This window comes from Sardina pilchardus, chromosome 14 (genome assembly GCF_963854185.1).
Source record: "Sardina pilchardus chromosome 14, fSarPil1.1, whole genome shotgun sequence".
Classification (NCBI taxonomy): domain Eukaryota; kingdom Metazoa; phylum Chordata; class Actinopteri; order Clupeiformes; family Clupeidae; genus Sardina; species Sardina pilchardus.
In genome coordinates this window covers 21,496,058-21,511,191 of record NC_085007.1, presented here as the reverse complement: position 1 = coordinate 21,511,191, position 15,134 = coordinate 21,496,058, and the positions used below count along the sequence as shown (strand labels likewise).

The 15,134-nt window shown below is 44.5% G+C and overlaps 1 protein-coding gene across 1 annotated transcript in view; it reads left to right on the top strand.

Moving 5' to 3' along the window:
- The window catches only part of npdc1a (neural proliferation, differentiation and control, 1a), a 26,083-nt gene extending 11,092 nt beyond the window's left edge, over nt 1–14,991 (top strand). The window contains exons 2-9 of the mRNA XM_062554459.1: nt 4,116–4,259; nt 9,937–10,023; nt 10,303–10,497; nt 11,465–11,531; nt 11,693–11,786; nt 12,212–12,294; nt 13,179–13,278; nt 13,362–14,991. Coding sequence (XP_062410443.1) covers nt 4,116–4,259; nt 9,937–10,023; nt 10,303–10,497; nt 11,465–11,531; nt 11,693–11,786; nt 12,212–12,294; nt 13,179–13,278; nt 13,362–13,433 — 842 coding nt within the window. The 3' untranslated portion in view covers nt 13,434–14,991. The remainder of the gene's footprint in view (nt 1–4,115; nt 4,260–9,936; nt 10,024–10,302; nt 10,498–11,464; nt 11,532–11,692; nt 11,787–12,211; nt 12,295–13,178; nt 13,279–13,361) is intronic.
- Nucleotides 14,992–15,134: the final 143 nt, after the last annotated feature.

The window sequence follows — 15,134 nt, the reverse complement described above, 5'->3', positions numbered from 1 at the left end:
GATGGGCTGTTTTGACCACAGAACACAGGAGAGAACACGGCATGTCCCAGGTGAGATCCTCTGTGAGTGCGATGCCAATAAACCAGACTTTCTACAGCTGAGCTGTTGATGGTGATGATGGGTGATTGGTGCTATCACAATTACCCTACATGTGTGTTTGGCTATTCCTGATGAGACGTGTGTATGAGACTGATGGAGTGAGCCAGAGAGAGAGAGAGAGAGAGAGAGAGAGAGAGAGAAAGAGAATGAATAGGAGTGCCTTCACTTTAGTCTTTCTCATTTTTTAAGACCCTGAGGAGTGCCGTTGCCTGGCAACATGTCATTATGAAAAACGTGAGGTATCTGGGGAAGATTCAAGGGGGCGCAAAAGCGAGCCGCTGAATTGCTCTGAAATTGAACAGGAGGAGCACTACCGAGCCATCAACTGGAGTGCCTTTAGTGTAAGCCCTCTCATAAACCTACCTGGCCTGCCATTGTGTCCCAACGCTATCCCTTGGCTACCTCGAACGGAGGCTCGTTGGAGCACCTCATTGAATTGCTCTGGCCGCATGCATGGGAGTGAACTACCTGAACTCAAATGTTCTTGTGTCCACAGCTTAGTCTCTGTGTCTCTGAGATGTCTCATAGAACGCTGTGCCAGGTGTGTCTGTCATCAGAAGACAATGTTTACCTCAATGCTCTTCAAGGTATACAGATTTTTGTTATTTTAAGACACTAGTGACAATTGAATGTTTGAATTGCATGATATTTTACGGTGACTCAGCCTGCCTGTGTACGGTACAAACGGAATGTTCCAGTAATAACGCTATCAGTGTGTCTCAGCTGTACCCCACTGAGCACCTCGCACATTTCTCTAGAGCTTGCTATGACGTTACATGATACAATGTCATAAAATATGTCAGTTTTAGGGCACAGAAGAATGTTTGTAATGATACCAGTTGCGTTTACAGAATGCCGTGCCAGCTATATCTGTGTCCAGAAGACAATGTTCACTTAATGCTCTTCAAGGTATACCGATTTTTGTTATTGCAAGAGACTTTAGTGACAATTGGATGTTTGAATGGCATGATACGAGTCAGCCAGCCTGCCTGGCTGCTGATGGGATCATCCTCATGCCACTCTCCGTTTTGGGTTTGTCTGGTTCAGCAACTAAATAGTTTTCTGTTTTTAGATGAGATGTCATCTGATCTTCTGTCTGTCTGCCTCTGCATATCCTTCTGCGATTATCACTGAATCTGCTCTCGGTCGCCCGCCCCATCTGCCTCGCCAGGACAGTGTTGTCTGGGTCAGGTTCAAGTGCAGTGCAGTGCAGTGTAGTGAGCCTCTGTCACATATTTTCAGAGGAGTCCACATGATAATGTATTTAATGCTATCGTATGTGTATGGCACTTCAGGACGTTTTGTTTTTGTTTTTTTGGGGACTTTGTGTTTGTATATTTGATTTCGTTGTTGGCACTTAGCAGTTTTTACTGGTATTCATACTTTTAAATTGGAATTTTTGGTGTAAGCAACAGTGTATCACTGTCTGTAATGGATCCTAAGTCTGTAATGGAAGACCGCAGGGAGAAGGCGATGGATCATTTGACTGGTGGCTGTTTATTGATCGTTCCACTTACCGAGCCAAAGATTGCACAAATCATTCTCCGAGTTGCATTTTGTGTCTCAAGCCTTTGTTTGTCTTGGTTTCCTTCCCTCTTGTATTGCCTATTTCACCTCTACTGTCAGCATCACCTTGCATATCCCTGTTCCCGTCCCAGTGATGGATGCAGCCGGTCCTCTTACCCTGTGTGTCACACCCTCCCGCCCCCCAACCCCCCCTCCGACTAATGGGCATTAGTGACCTGCTCACCAGACACACAGATGGATCAGGATTTATGAAAATTGAATTTCATCGAATTTCTGTTTTCCTATAGAGGTTTGTGTGTGTGTGTGTGTGTGTGCATGCACGCGCACGCACGCACGCACGCACGCACGCACGCACGCACGCACGCACGCACGCACGCATGTGCAAATCCATGTGAGTGGATATTAGTCCCATTCTTCTGCACTTCCCTACTCACCGAAATGGATGTCATGAATGCACAGCATTTACTGTGTCAGTGTGTGTGTGTGTGTGTGTGTGTTGTGTTTGCACGTGTATGAGAGTAAGAGTGCTCTCAAGAGAACCCACTTGAGTGTCCTCTCAGGGCCTTTTAAGTGTGTGTGTGTGTGTGTGTGTGTGTGTGTGTGTGTCAGGGAGGGGGTTATGGTCGAAGACATAACCTTAAAGCTTACCAAGAGCGCTGACTGGTTTCCCAGTCTCCCTGTATATGGCACACATTGTGGATTGGTTGTTTTCATGTGTTTTTGGTTTTACTTAAATCTGACATCTGTTAAGAGACTGATGGGCAGGATCTTTTGTCATATTCTGCCATGAGGTGTGACGTTCACTTTGCACAGATCATTAATCTGTCCATCGTGTCACCGCACAGATCTCAGGTCAGCCCCAGGAAGTGGGGCCGGTGACGGAGGGGGTGATTAAGAGAAGCAGAGGTCTGGGAAATGTAGGATGTTCCGCAGGAGCCGTTGCATTAGAACAGTGACTCACTGCTTCACTCAGACTAACCCCATTAAACCTCTCAAGAACAGGCCCGCACCTGGGAGGTTTCTACGCACACATACATACACACACAGACACACACGCACACAATCTCTCTCGCTCTCACACACACACACACACACACACACACACACACACACACACAATCTCTCACACACACACACGCACATACAGTACACACACACAATCTCTCTCTCTATCTCTCTCTTACACACATACACAAACACGCAATCTCTCGCTCTCTCGCACACACACACACACACACACACACACACACACACACACACACACACTCATATGCGCACACACTTATGACCCATTTTCTCCATTTCGTCTCCATGGGGCTCTAGACACACTTACGGGGGTGCACAGCAGGCCGGAAAAGAGTAGATTGCAAACCGAGATTAGAAAAGGAGTGATTGCCTACAGAAAGATAACAGGAACGTCTAAAAAAGAGGCCTGTTGAGGAAAGGGTATTCATGTGATGACTCTATCATAATATACTGTCATCCAGATATCATATCATAATAATCATACACAAGCTCTGCTAGTTGGTGCTCTTATTGTATAATAGAACATGACTTGCGCACAGCGCAGTAGTGCAGGTGGTGCCATACCATATAATGTGTTTGTGCGTGGGTGTGTTTGTGCGTAGGTGTGTGGGTGTATGTGTACGTTCATGTGTGCTCCAGCCCACCTTTGGTGACTGTAATGCGATAAGCGGGTCTGTTTGCCATCATTGAAGCAGATGTTATTTTTACCAGATGATCCTGTTTTTTTTGTCGCTGAAACTTCAGTGGACATGTGATGCTGACCATTCTGCCATTTCTGTGTGGTCTAATAGAGAAACAATGGTGACATGTTACATGATCTCTTTCTCTCTCTTTCGTGTGTGTGTGTGTGTGTGTGTGTGTGTGTGTGTGTGTGTGTGTGTGTGTGTGTGTGTGTGTGTGTGTGTGTGTGTGTGTGTGTGTGTGTGTGTGTGTGTGTGTGTGTGTGTGTGTGTGTGTGTGTGTGTGTGTGTGTTCCTTTCTGCTATCTCTCCATCCAATCTCTTTGGTGGCCACCTCACATTATGGGTAGTTGTTTAACAAAGTAGTTGATTGGATCTGTTGCTCTGCTCCTCTGAGGGATTTCGGCTCCATTTGACCTGAAGCACATTGTGTGAACTCAGGGCTTTTGTCTAAATGTGATATTTTTGGATAGGCTACCTGAGGAGAACCACAAGGTGATCTTTGAATCGCGCCATACAACAAGAGAAGGATTTTGTGAGCTGTAATAATTGTTTATAGCAGTTGTGCCTCAGTTGGTAACAAAACCCTCTCCTCCTCTCTCTATCTCTCTCTCTCTCCCTCTCTCTCTTTCTCTCTCTCCTCTCTCTCCCTCTCTCTTTCTCTCTCTCTCTTCTCTCTCCCTCTCCTCCTCTCTCTATCTCCCTCTCTCTTTCTCTCTCTCTCTCTCTTTCTCAATCTCTCTCTCTCTCTCTCTCGCTCTGTCTATTTCTGTGGCCCCACAGCGAAGCGATGCCCTCATCATATAGACTGTGCCCGGGAGAAGCGGGAGTTCTGCCAGTCAGGCTCCACCCGCTGTGGGCCCTGCCACACGCCATTCGAGGAGGATGAGGAGGGGAAGTGTGTGATCCGAAGACACCACCGTCCTGGTAAGGTCACACACACACACACACACACACACACACATATACTGCTCATGAATTCTTTACTGTAGGAGAGCATTTGTTAAAAGGAATAAAACATGGATAAAATATGTGACACTGGAACGGATATGGCAAACAGTACAAACGGTACTGTAATAGCACCATCAATACAATGTGTGTACAACGTTACATGACACAATGTCATCAAATATGCCAGTTTTAGGGTACAGAATAATGTTTGTAATGATACCAGTTACGTTTACCAGTCACGTAAGGGTAATGAGCTATTCATTGTGGAAGGTACATGGTGAACATTTACATGCAATGGTAATTCCTTTTTTGGATCGACATTTTCTCATTTAAACATGTTCTCATGGATCTTGTAAATGTTGAGAAAAAATCCTGCATATTGTTAAAGTAGAGTAGCCTTAGTGATTTAACTCCTATGAATTCAAACTTCAGACAAGCGTCCACAAACTAGGAAATAAATGTTTGCCAATGGATCTAGGCCAGACTCTCTACGAAAAAAGAGAGTCTGGTCTCCAGGCTAAAAGTAGAGCGCGTCATGAAAATAGGATGTTTGTTATTTGGGTAGCTTGGATACATATGGTTCTTTCACAGACACACACACACCAGAACGCACACTACTCTAGGCCAAAAGCCTCATGGGTATCACACCATTTAGAATAATGCAGTATTGTTCTGGTGTTTAATTCATGTCGGTGATAGGGTTGGTCAGGATATGGAGCTGTGGAGATAAGGTGCTCTGTGGCTTGGGACTGTGCATGACAGATCAGTCAGTAAGGCCTTTCCTACACCAGCAGTTAGTCAGAGACTTAGACAGGGATCATATAGTTAGCGACAAGTGTAACGCAACACTCCAGACCATAATAATAATAATAATGATAATCCAAGACGTTCTCTCTCATTTCTAAGTAACTCTAGCGGTCAACGTTGTTACCAGAGATGGTTTATAATTCATCTTAGTAACTAGACAATCTTTGTTGTTGCGTTCTTATGGCGAATCTGATTGGTCAAAATACCTGAACATTCTAAAACTGACATTGCTGAGGCGAGCATTGCGCTTGAAAGTTGAACCAAGTTCTGCGCCCAGCTTGTTCAACGCTAGCGTTACGCCAGCGTTGTCACCAGTCCGCTGCCGAGCCATTAGAGAACTATAGGAAACCTGCCGCTTGCCGCTGGCTAATGTGATTCCCGCCTTCCACACTCCTCAAAGAGCTCTGTGCTCCTCTTATCACATGACGGAGACAGAGAGGGGAATTGAGAGAAACAGATGGAGGTTCTTTGGCCACGTTTACTGTGGTGCAGTGCAGTGTGGTGGACTAAGGGTGGTGTTATACATACCTGTACACGTGCTGTAGCCTTAAAGGGCAACTCTGGCGATTTGTCACGTATATCTCTGTTTCTCGAGGAGTTCTGGCCCTTAAAGGGCAACTCTGGCGATTTGTCATGTATATCTCTGTTTCTCGAGGAGTTCTGGCTATAAGAAGCACAACAAATGAATCAAGCTTGAGTTGCTGCAGCCAACAGCTATAGGAGCCAGGCAGCTAGGATGCTACTCTCTGGGGGGCATTGTAAAGTTGCCCCCAGTGTGTAGCACTGTAGCTGCCTGGTTGTTTTATCTGGGGTTTTTTTCCCTGTTTTATTTCATACTAACACTACACTGTGACCTCGAGAAATCGAGATCTATCCGAAAAAACGCTGTGATTCTCTTTTAAATGTTTCCCTTGAGTCGCTGTCAAAAATGTCGGACAGAGTTGTTTATCCATCAGAGAGGAAAAGAGTAAAAAAGAGCTGCAGCAGAAGTGGAGAAGAAAGAGGAGTAAGATGGAAGGCTTTCCTGTTGTCTTTCTTCCTTCCACGTCTCTATTCCCAACTTTGGCGTTCTGTTTCTCGACCAGAGAGAGATTCCCTCGAGCTGAAAACACTGGCGCATCTGCACCAATCTGATCTAGAGCTGATGTTTTAATCCTCCCTCTGAAGACACTCAAGCATACACACACACACACACACACACACACACACACACACACACTCTCTCTCACACACTCACACACACACACACACAGCACATGGCCAATGGCAAATTTAATCAGACCGAGAGTGCTATAGTGCCTGCTTGTGTAAGTCTGTGGCCACACACACGTGCAGTCATTAATCTTTCCATCTCTGTGCCTCTCTCTCTCTCAGCTAAATTGTAATTGTCTAAGAGGACAGCATGGTTGTGTAGCCACACGCTATGAGTCTCCAGAAATGCCTCAGCCTGGTGGTGGCACACACCATGTAGATCCTTCTGTTGAAAATCATCCCATATTACTTCCTGGATTTGGAGTTTTAATTACGTTTCCCTAATGTTTAGGCGGTTAGTTTTGTGTGCTTAGGTGTCTGAATATGTGCTTTGCATGCTTGATGTTGCCTGTGCTTGCCTGAAAATCCCCCTTCTTCTGACTGCTAGTGCGTAATATCCTCTGGCAGTTCAATTAGACTTTGCTCCTAATACCAATCTGAGCTACCATTAGCAACCAGGCACTTCAAGACCCTTCCTCTAGTTTCATACTCCGTTCTAATGTTGATATAGCAATGCCCTAGTGGTGTCAGTGGAATTACCCACTTTGGGCTAAAGTTGAAGGGTTTGAGGTGTCTGTCTGTATGTAGTTGGACAAAAGCATCTTCTTGATACCATAACCATAAGCATGGTTGAGGACACCACAGAAGAATGTCACAACTATGTGTTTTTGTATTAGATCACTAAAGTCTATTAGCTATGAGGGAGTGTGCTGTGCTGGGCAAACAGTGAAGAGCTGCACTTGCCAGTGGCGATACACTAGTAAACTTTGCATTGTCATGCATAAAGGATTAAAGGCTAACTTTTCAATGCGTGTGTGTGTGTGTGTGTGTGTGTGTGTGTGTGTGTGTGTGTGTGTGTGTGTGCGCACACGCGCCAGTTGTGTGCCAGTGTATTATCTGGACAAGAGGAGCAAATGAGTAAATATTGCTGATGTAATGACGTCTGTTGGACTGCTGGTCATTTGTCTTGCATGAATCACAAAGGCATTCAAACACACTCATTGTGCCTGCCCACTTAAAGCACATGCTCAGGACAGGGCCATGTGAGGATCGCCACTGCCTATTGCATGACAGCTACTATTTACTCTGCCAGGGCCCTCCGCACATGGTTGCATTTAATCCCTGTAATGGGAGCCAATGTTATGAAGACAAACATTCAACACAAAGTACTCATCCACCTTGTTTGGGTTCTCTCATATCCGCCCATCAGGAGACATTCAGATTGAGCTGGACAAAGCCAACAGTGCCAGTGTGTGTGACGAAGGGATAGTTGTTGTGCAGGATCTGTCAGGTTTTCTCTTTGATAATGACATGACCATGGATTATTCCATGCATTTATGGTCTGGTTACAGTAATTTCCTGCATATAGGCCGCATTGTGTATAAGCCACAGAACAGTGTTTTATGCAAGTTAAAAGAAGCAAAACCATGATACCATATTAACTTTTCCTGTGTATTAACCTCATAGCTGAAGACATTTGGCAAAATCAATGTATAAGCCGCGGCTAATAGTCGGGAAATTACGGTAATATTATGTAGCGCATTGTATGGAAGGGAATACTGTTGGTATTACTGTTGGATATACGGGGTGAGGCTTGCCATTGTTATTGGTAATTGCCTTTTTCGCTGTTACCAATGGAGGGCAGTGTTAGTCAGAGGAATGGCACTTGCTCATACTGTTTGTAGAAGTTCAGAGCATTTTCTGTCTCCATCGCCTGAGTGCTTTACTTTTGAATCTTCTGTAGATTGTGTGTAGTCACTGCCACTGATGTAGGAATGTTATCGTATCTGTACTTTTTTTTTTGCACCATGACAACTTTTATGGCCCACTGAGTCTGTGAAGGGAAAAAGTGGCCACAACTGAGAGCCTTTCGCGCCTTTCGCGCAAGTAGCCTATTTACAGTTTCACACATTTGATTGAGAAACTCACCGCGCTTGCAAAACTTGGCAGAGCACACCCATACACTGGAAGTGCTACCCACACCAAGACCCATCCCTTTTCCTGGCCACTGCAGATGGCTGAGCCCACCTCCCCAGTCTCCTGCTGTGGACCCCTCTCTATACAGTGGAGGGATCTCTTTCTTAGGTGGTGGTGGTGGTCGGGGGTCTGCTGAGTCGAGACAAAGCCCCCCTCAGTGAAAGTGCTGTCACATCATCTCCTGGCCGTTACGGCAGGCAGATGGCCGGCCTTCTGGAGCGTAAACAAATACACAGTAAATCACCGTCCACTGGAGTGGCCGGCGGACCCACCCCGCGCGGGGTTAATGGCAAACTAGATAGATAGATAGATAGATAGATAGATACTGTAATTTCCCAACTATTAGCCGCGGCTTATACATTGATTTTGCTTAAATTTCTTCAGCTATGAGTTTAATACACAGGGGCAGTTAATATGGTATTAATATAGTTTGCCTGCACAAAACACTGTCCTTCGGCTTACACAATGCGGCTAATACACAGGAAATTACTGAATATAGATAGATAATTTTAAAAAAATTTAAAATTCAAGGTCCCAGCAGCTTAAGACACCACACACAACATACACTACAATGTAAACAGGATGATAAACTCATACACGGCAAACTAGATAGATAGATAGATAGATGATAGATAAACAGTATGATAGACATACACCACAAACTAAACCGTAGGCCATGTGTTGGTGTCTTCCGATTCAGATGCCCGTGGTACAGAAGCTGCATTTAGTCTGAGGAAGCCGTTGCGTTTCAGATCACTTGGTCAGGAAGTGTGTCATGCTGCATGTGTTGTTTACGGTCTACAACACAATGCAGAGGTCTCTGAACTCTCGCCCAGTGGTGGTGATGCATTGCACTCGATAAGTCGTGTTAATGTGAATGTGCTTGCAATATGCATGTATATTACACTCACACACATACACACACACACACACACACACACACACACACACACACGCACACACACACACACATTTGTTAGCATCATCAGTAGAGCGTGATATGACTATTCTTTTGTGGTTTAAGTTACACACTTGTTTCTCAGTGTGTGTGTGTGTGTGTGTGTGTGTGTGTGTGTGTGTGTGCTGATCACCAAAGCTCCCTGCGGAGCTCCCTGCCTTGGCCACACACACACTCCTGGTCATGGTTGCCATGGGGAGGTCCCTTGTAGTCCTGGAATGTGTGTTGCTGTCTGGCTGTCAGTGTTGTTAAACCATACACCTCCACTGTTCTCCTTTTCACTGCACCCACAAACAAACACACTCTCTGGCACACTCTCAAGCACACAACAAGATGACTGCAGCACACACACAGACACACACACACACACACACACACACACACACACACACACACACACACACACACACACACACACACACACAAAGTGCTTGTTACAACACACCCAACGCTCACACAGGCAATTGAAATGTGATCAGATGTAGGGCACAGTTAGTTGCATTTTGGGGACAATTGAGGGTACTTTCAGTCAAATCAGGGTGCTCAAAGTCTGAATCATGCTATGAAGTCATGTGTTGTCATGTGTTGTCTGAGTTCCTTAAAGAGTTGCCTCACAAGTGTTACTACACGAAATGACACGCCCTCTCCTCTTTTTCACAGAAACTTCCTATTCAGACTTGGATGAAGAAATTGACTTCTTGTCCTCTGTCATTGCCAAACAGCAATTGCCCAAAGACAAGCAATCAGGTTGGTGGCCTGAGAACAAACTGGACTATACTGAGTGATAGTGGCTATGATGCTAAAATGTGGTTGTAACATGTTGCCTATTAGTAACGAAGAGATGTTTTCAACATACAGCTACTAAAGCATGTTATTTTCAATACCAGCGGGTCATTATTTACATTTTTATCTCTCTGGTTCTCCACCCTGTTCTTTTCTCTACCCACCACTGTTCCCCATCACACACATCCACACACATCCACACACATCCACACACATCCACATACACACACAAAACACGCACAGTTTCGCCATCTCAGGTGACGGCCGGGTCTCGGACAGATGGAGATGCCCAGCAGCGCGCTGTTCTCCAGCCGACCACCACGCCGGGCCCGTCCACCCCGACCCACCAGACCCCCAACCCCCCGCTGCCCCTCACCCAAGTGGGCCGCAACGGGCCCGGCTCCCTGTCCAACCTCTCCAGAGACACCATGCTCGTCAGTAAGTGTGCTGCCTGCCACAGGATACCAAGGCCTGTGCAAAAATCTCCACAAAAAAAAACATAAATGGTTGTATTCCTGCCAGATGTGCGTTGGGTGGATAAAGTATTATTAAGTATATTATTAAAGCAACACTTAAGAGTTTCTCATACCTTAAAATAATGTTTCCATTATCATTTCAGTGGTTCATCAACTCGTAACAGGGTGAACGGCACTTCTGCTTTCACTTTGCGGCCCTCTATCATCTATAACCGCACAATGTAACTTTACCAGATCGGGTAGCGTATCTGTAGTTTGATGAAACATAAGAAACGACAAATTTGACTTCGATGTCAAAATTCATCGATATTCGCAATACACCACACTTTCATAAAACCATGCAACATACTCTACCTTGTCTGTGGACATTGTTTGTTTGCTGGATAAACAAATAGTGTGTGTGCGACAGAGGAAAAGTGCTTTAGTGTTGCTTTAAGTGCTAATATTATCGTCAATGGACACTGGACACCAAATGACTGTAGCGCAGTAGAGACGGTAGAAATGTCGGTAGAAAAGACGGTTTTAGCAGTGCTGATTAGGGAAGGCCCATATGGAGTCCGTGTCAGTGTGCTGTTGCTTCATTGTTCAGATGCTTAGGCAGACAAGCAGCTGGGGGAATGAACCAAAAGACTTAGTTCTCTTTGGAGTAGTCAAGAAAGGCAGAAAGGGCCTTCTGTCGAGTGATCTGAGGTGTGGAGGACACATCAGAGACACTGGTCTTGATGTCGGAGGAAGCAGAGCTCCTCTGCTCAGAGGCTCTGGGGCCTGCCATTGCCATTGTATTGCTCTTTGTCCTTCTTTTTGATAAGCCTCTCACAGAGTCTTTGTGTGGCATCCTCTCTGATGTGGTTCTTTTGCTCACACTCTTTCTGTCTCTCTGTGTCTCTCTCTCTCTATCTCTCTCTCTCTGTCTCTGTCTGTCTCTTTAGTTGTAATCTCCATCTGTATCATCGTTGGAACAATATCTATGATCTTCGCAACTGTCTTCTGGGTGAAGTGAGTGGATTTGTTTTGAACACACACACACACACAAAATAATACTGACAATCTTACTTCATCTCACACATATGCACTTTACACACATGCACTTCACTGTATCTAACACAAACCTCGGGATAAACCACATGACAAAGACACTATTTTCACCCTCTCCTTAGACTGCAGAGAGAATCACGACTGGCGCAGAAGGTCGACTACCCCGCATTCGGAACCGCAGGCCCAGTCAAGATGACCACAGCCAATGGAACTAAGGTAGGGCCTCATCATACATATATAGGCCTAATAGTTTATTCATTAGTCCTCAGAACTCACCCGCACATTATTCATTACAGTCTCAGACTGCATAACACAGTGCACTGCTTAGCGCACATTATTCAGTATACTTATGTGTGACTGAGACAAATCACCAAGGCAAACCAGTAGGCAATTATGACCCCATTGTATAAATTTTGATCAGTTACTGGCACAAAAGCTTTTTCTATTTGAGAGTGAAGTTTGTATTTGGTGACTTCTATATATGAATTCTAGATCGTTGGTAGTAATGAGGCAGTGATGACTTTATAACCCTGCTGTTGTAACAGTAGTGGTATGATAGTAGTGATGTTTATTTTGAAATGACCCCATAAAGCAGAATTGTGTTGTTTTATGTGTCTGTCTGTCTGTCTTGGCTGGTGCAGCGGTCCGGAGATAAAGATCTGGCCCAGAGTGCCCAGATGTATCACTACCAACATCAGAAGCAGCAGATGCTCTCACTGGAAAAGTAAGTCTTTGATTCTGCTTACCGCACACACACACACACACACACACACGCACGCACACATGCACACACCCACACACACATGCACACACACAATCAAACTCTTCAGTCTTTCAGTTTCAAAACTCAAAACAAAGCTAGATAGTGGATAAATGTGTGGTTTAGATGGTGTCTGTAGTGGGCTTGCCCATAATGGAAACACAGCCTCTCTAGAGATGTATGGATGGTGTCAGGGAGCTCATAACAAAGGCTGTCCTTGATGCGAATGCATAGAAGCTATGGTGGGGTTACTCTTAAGAGGAGCAGAGACCGTCCAGAGATGTATACTATACGTAGAAGCTGTGATGGAGTTACTTATAATGGGAACAGAAACTGTCTGCCGCTATAGGCAGGGGAAGTAAGAACTGAAGACGTGTTTCTGAGAACTTAAATGTGGTTTGGTGTGCCGATCTAAACGTAATGTTCTTGGCACATATCTACATTTGCATGTAGTGCCTCACTGTGTATGTACACATGTGTTAGTGCTACTGTATGTGTGAGGAGGGAGGGGATACGTTTGGTTAACAGGTTTCCAATCATCAGCTCAAACGTGGTGATGATATGGGGTGCTGTGATGGAGGGCACAGCAGCTCAGGCTGGTTCACGTAAACAGGGAAATAAGATAAATGGGGTCTCTGTATTCTGGCAAGTAAATGTTCAGTTCTCAATTCGTGTGTGTGTGTGTGTGTGTGTGTGTGTGTGTGTGTGTGTGTGTGTGTGTGTGTGTGTGTGTGTGTGTGTGTGTGTGTGTGTGTGTGTGTGTGTGTGTGTGTGTGTGTGTGTGTGTGTGTGTGTGTGTGTGTGTGTGTGTGTGTGTGTGTGTGTGTGTGTTGTTTGTGTGTGGTTAGACATAAGGACCATCCACGAGTGTCTGAGTCGGGTGCTACATCTGATGAGGAAAATGAGGAGGGGGACTTCACTGTGTATGAGTGTCCAGGACTAGCGCCGGTAAGAAAAGTCCCAAATCTTATTGTTAACCGCATGCATGGTTCTGATATGTGTTTTGACCTTCTGGTGTGTATCTCTTACAGACTGGAGAGCTAGAGGTGAAGAACCCACTGTTTGATGACTCCAATCTAAGCCAGCAGAAGATTCACAAGTGACCTGGATACACACACACACACACACACACAGGCGCTGATTGCAGTTCAAATACCCAAACCTCACCTGATGCCCTATGTTACAGATGCCCCTTAGAACAAACGTAATAGGGAAACTGACACAAAAGAATAATAAACAGATTCATATGGACTTGTCATGAATACTGAATATTTGTGAGGAGTCAAACTGTATTCACAACTCACTCGCGCTCTCTCTCTCTCTCTCTCTCTCTCTCTCTCTCGCTTTAGTTTTTCCCTGTTGTCTTCTGTGGTCTTGGACTTGCTTTACTGGCATTATTATTTGTTCTTTTGACAGTAGAGTACTTAGAGGTATAATTCCGTGTTTTTGATATTTCTCATCTATCACTGATATCAGAACACTGTCATCCTGTCGTGCTATCTTTATGTGACCTGGAAATACTGTAAGTCATGATCTCATGACTCACTAAGTTGAGACACCAACAACTTAGTGTTTACTGTCCATGTTCTATGAGTGCTAGTTACTAGCTGCACTGCATTGTGGGTATAAACAAACAACAAAAAAAGGGGGCATTTCCTCTGACCGTTCTAAAAAGAATTCTGGAATGTCCCTCATGGTGTGGATGCGCCAAAGATCCTTCATTACTGACAAGATAGAGCAACACAATGCATCTCTATGGAAGCCAAATTTGAACATTTCCTGTCTGCTTAAAGAGGCGTGTCGCAAAGACGTCATAGTGGGATATCGATCTCTGTCAGATTGGCAAGCAGTTCAGTTTGAATGTAACGTTACTTTCTAGGTCTGCTTAAAGGGGGATTCCCCCCCCCCCCCCCCCCCCCCCCTTTGCGAAAGCTGAACGTGGAAAGGGTGGAACGTTTGCGCCTCTCACTCTGCATTAACCCTCTCTGGATGCGCCTACTGTTTCTCCGGATCATCATTGTTTCTCTTTCTCTCTAACTCTCTCGTTTTATGCACACTATTACCACACATAAAAATGCATCAGTCGATCATCCTGTCAATCTGATGTATAATTCTGCTCCCTCTGTCTGCCTCTGTCTGCATTCTCTTCTCCCTTTTCTCAGACCTAATTACTGTGTTAAGGTAGAGCAGAGGTTGAAATCAGATCAAGTATTTATTGGTCAAACGTATCATGTCTACTCTGCAATGACAAAACAAGCCGAAGCCATGAGATAGATTGGATAAAGGTTCGAGAAAGCTTGCAGCTAAGCTGTGAATTTTTTTTTTTTTTACAAATCAACATGATACGTGTCTACATTATATGGTGTTTAGTTTGAATTAGATTCTACATATTTTCCTGATATACATTTTCACCCTTGTCCAAGGAAATGTTAATTGATCTTTCAAATATATCTAAACATATCAGTTAGAAACTGATCAGAATCCCCTAAAGTACCACTTCTCTTTAACTAAATTATGTCTTCATGTACTAATTAAGGTCATAAAATGAAATAGAAAAAACTTGATCTACTGATGTATATTCCCAGAAAATTTTGATTGTGTCACATTTTATATATTTGTACATGCAAGACCGAAAAATAAACATTGAAACAATTAAAAGAATACCATTGTAATTTGTTTGTGATGAGTCTGGTTAAACTCCATTGGTGTCTATCCACCAGTATCCTCAAGTGTCTCTTCTCAAAATGAATGCACTAGGGGACAGGAAGGTCAGTGTTCTGGTCTCTGGGGAATTTCCATCAGCA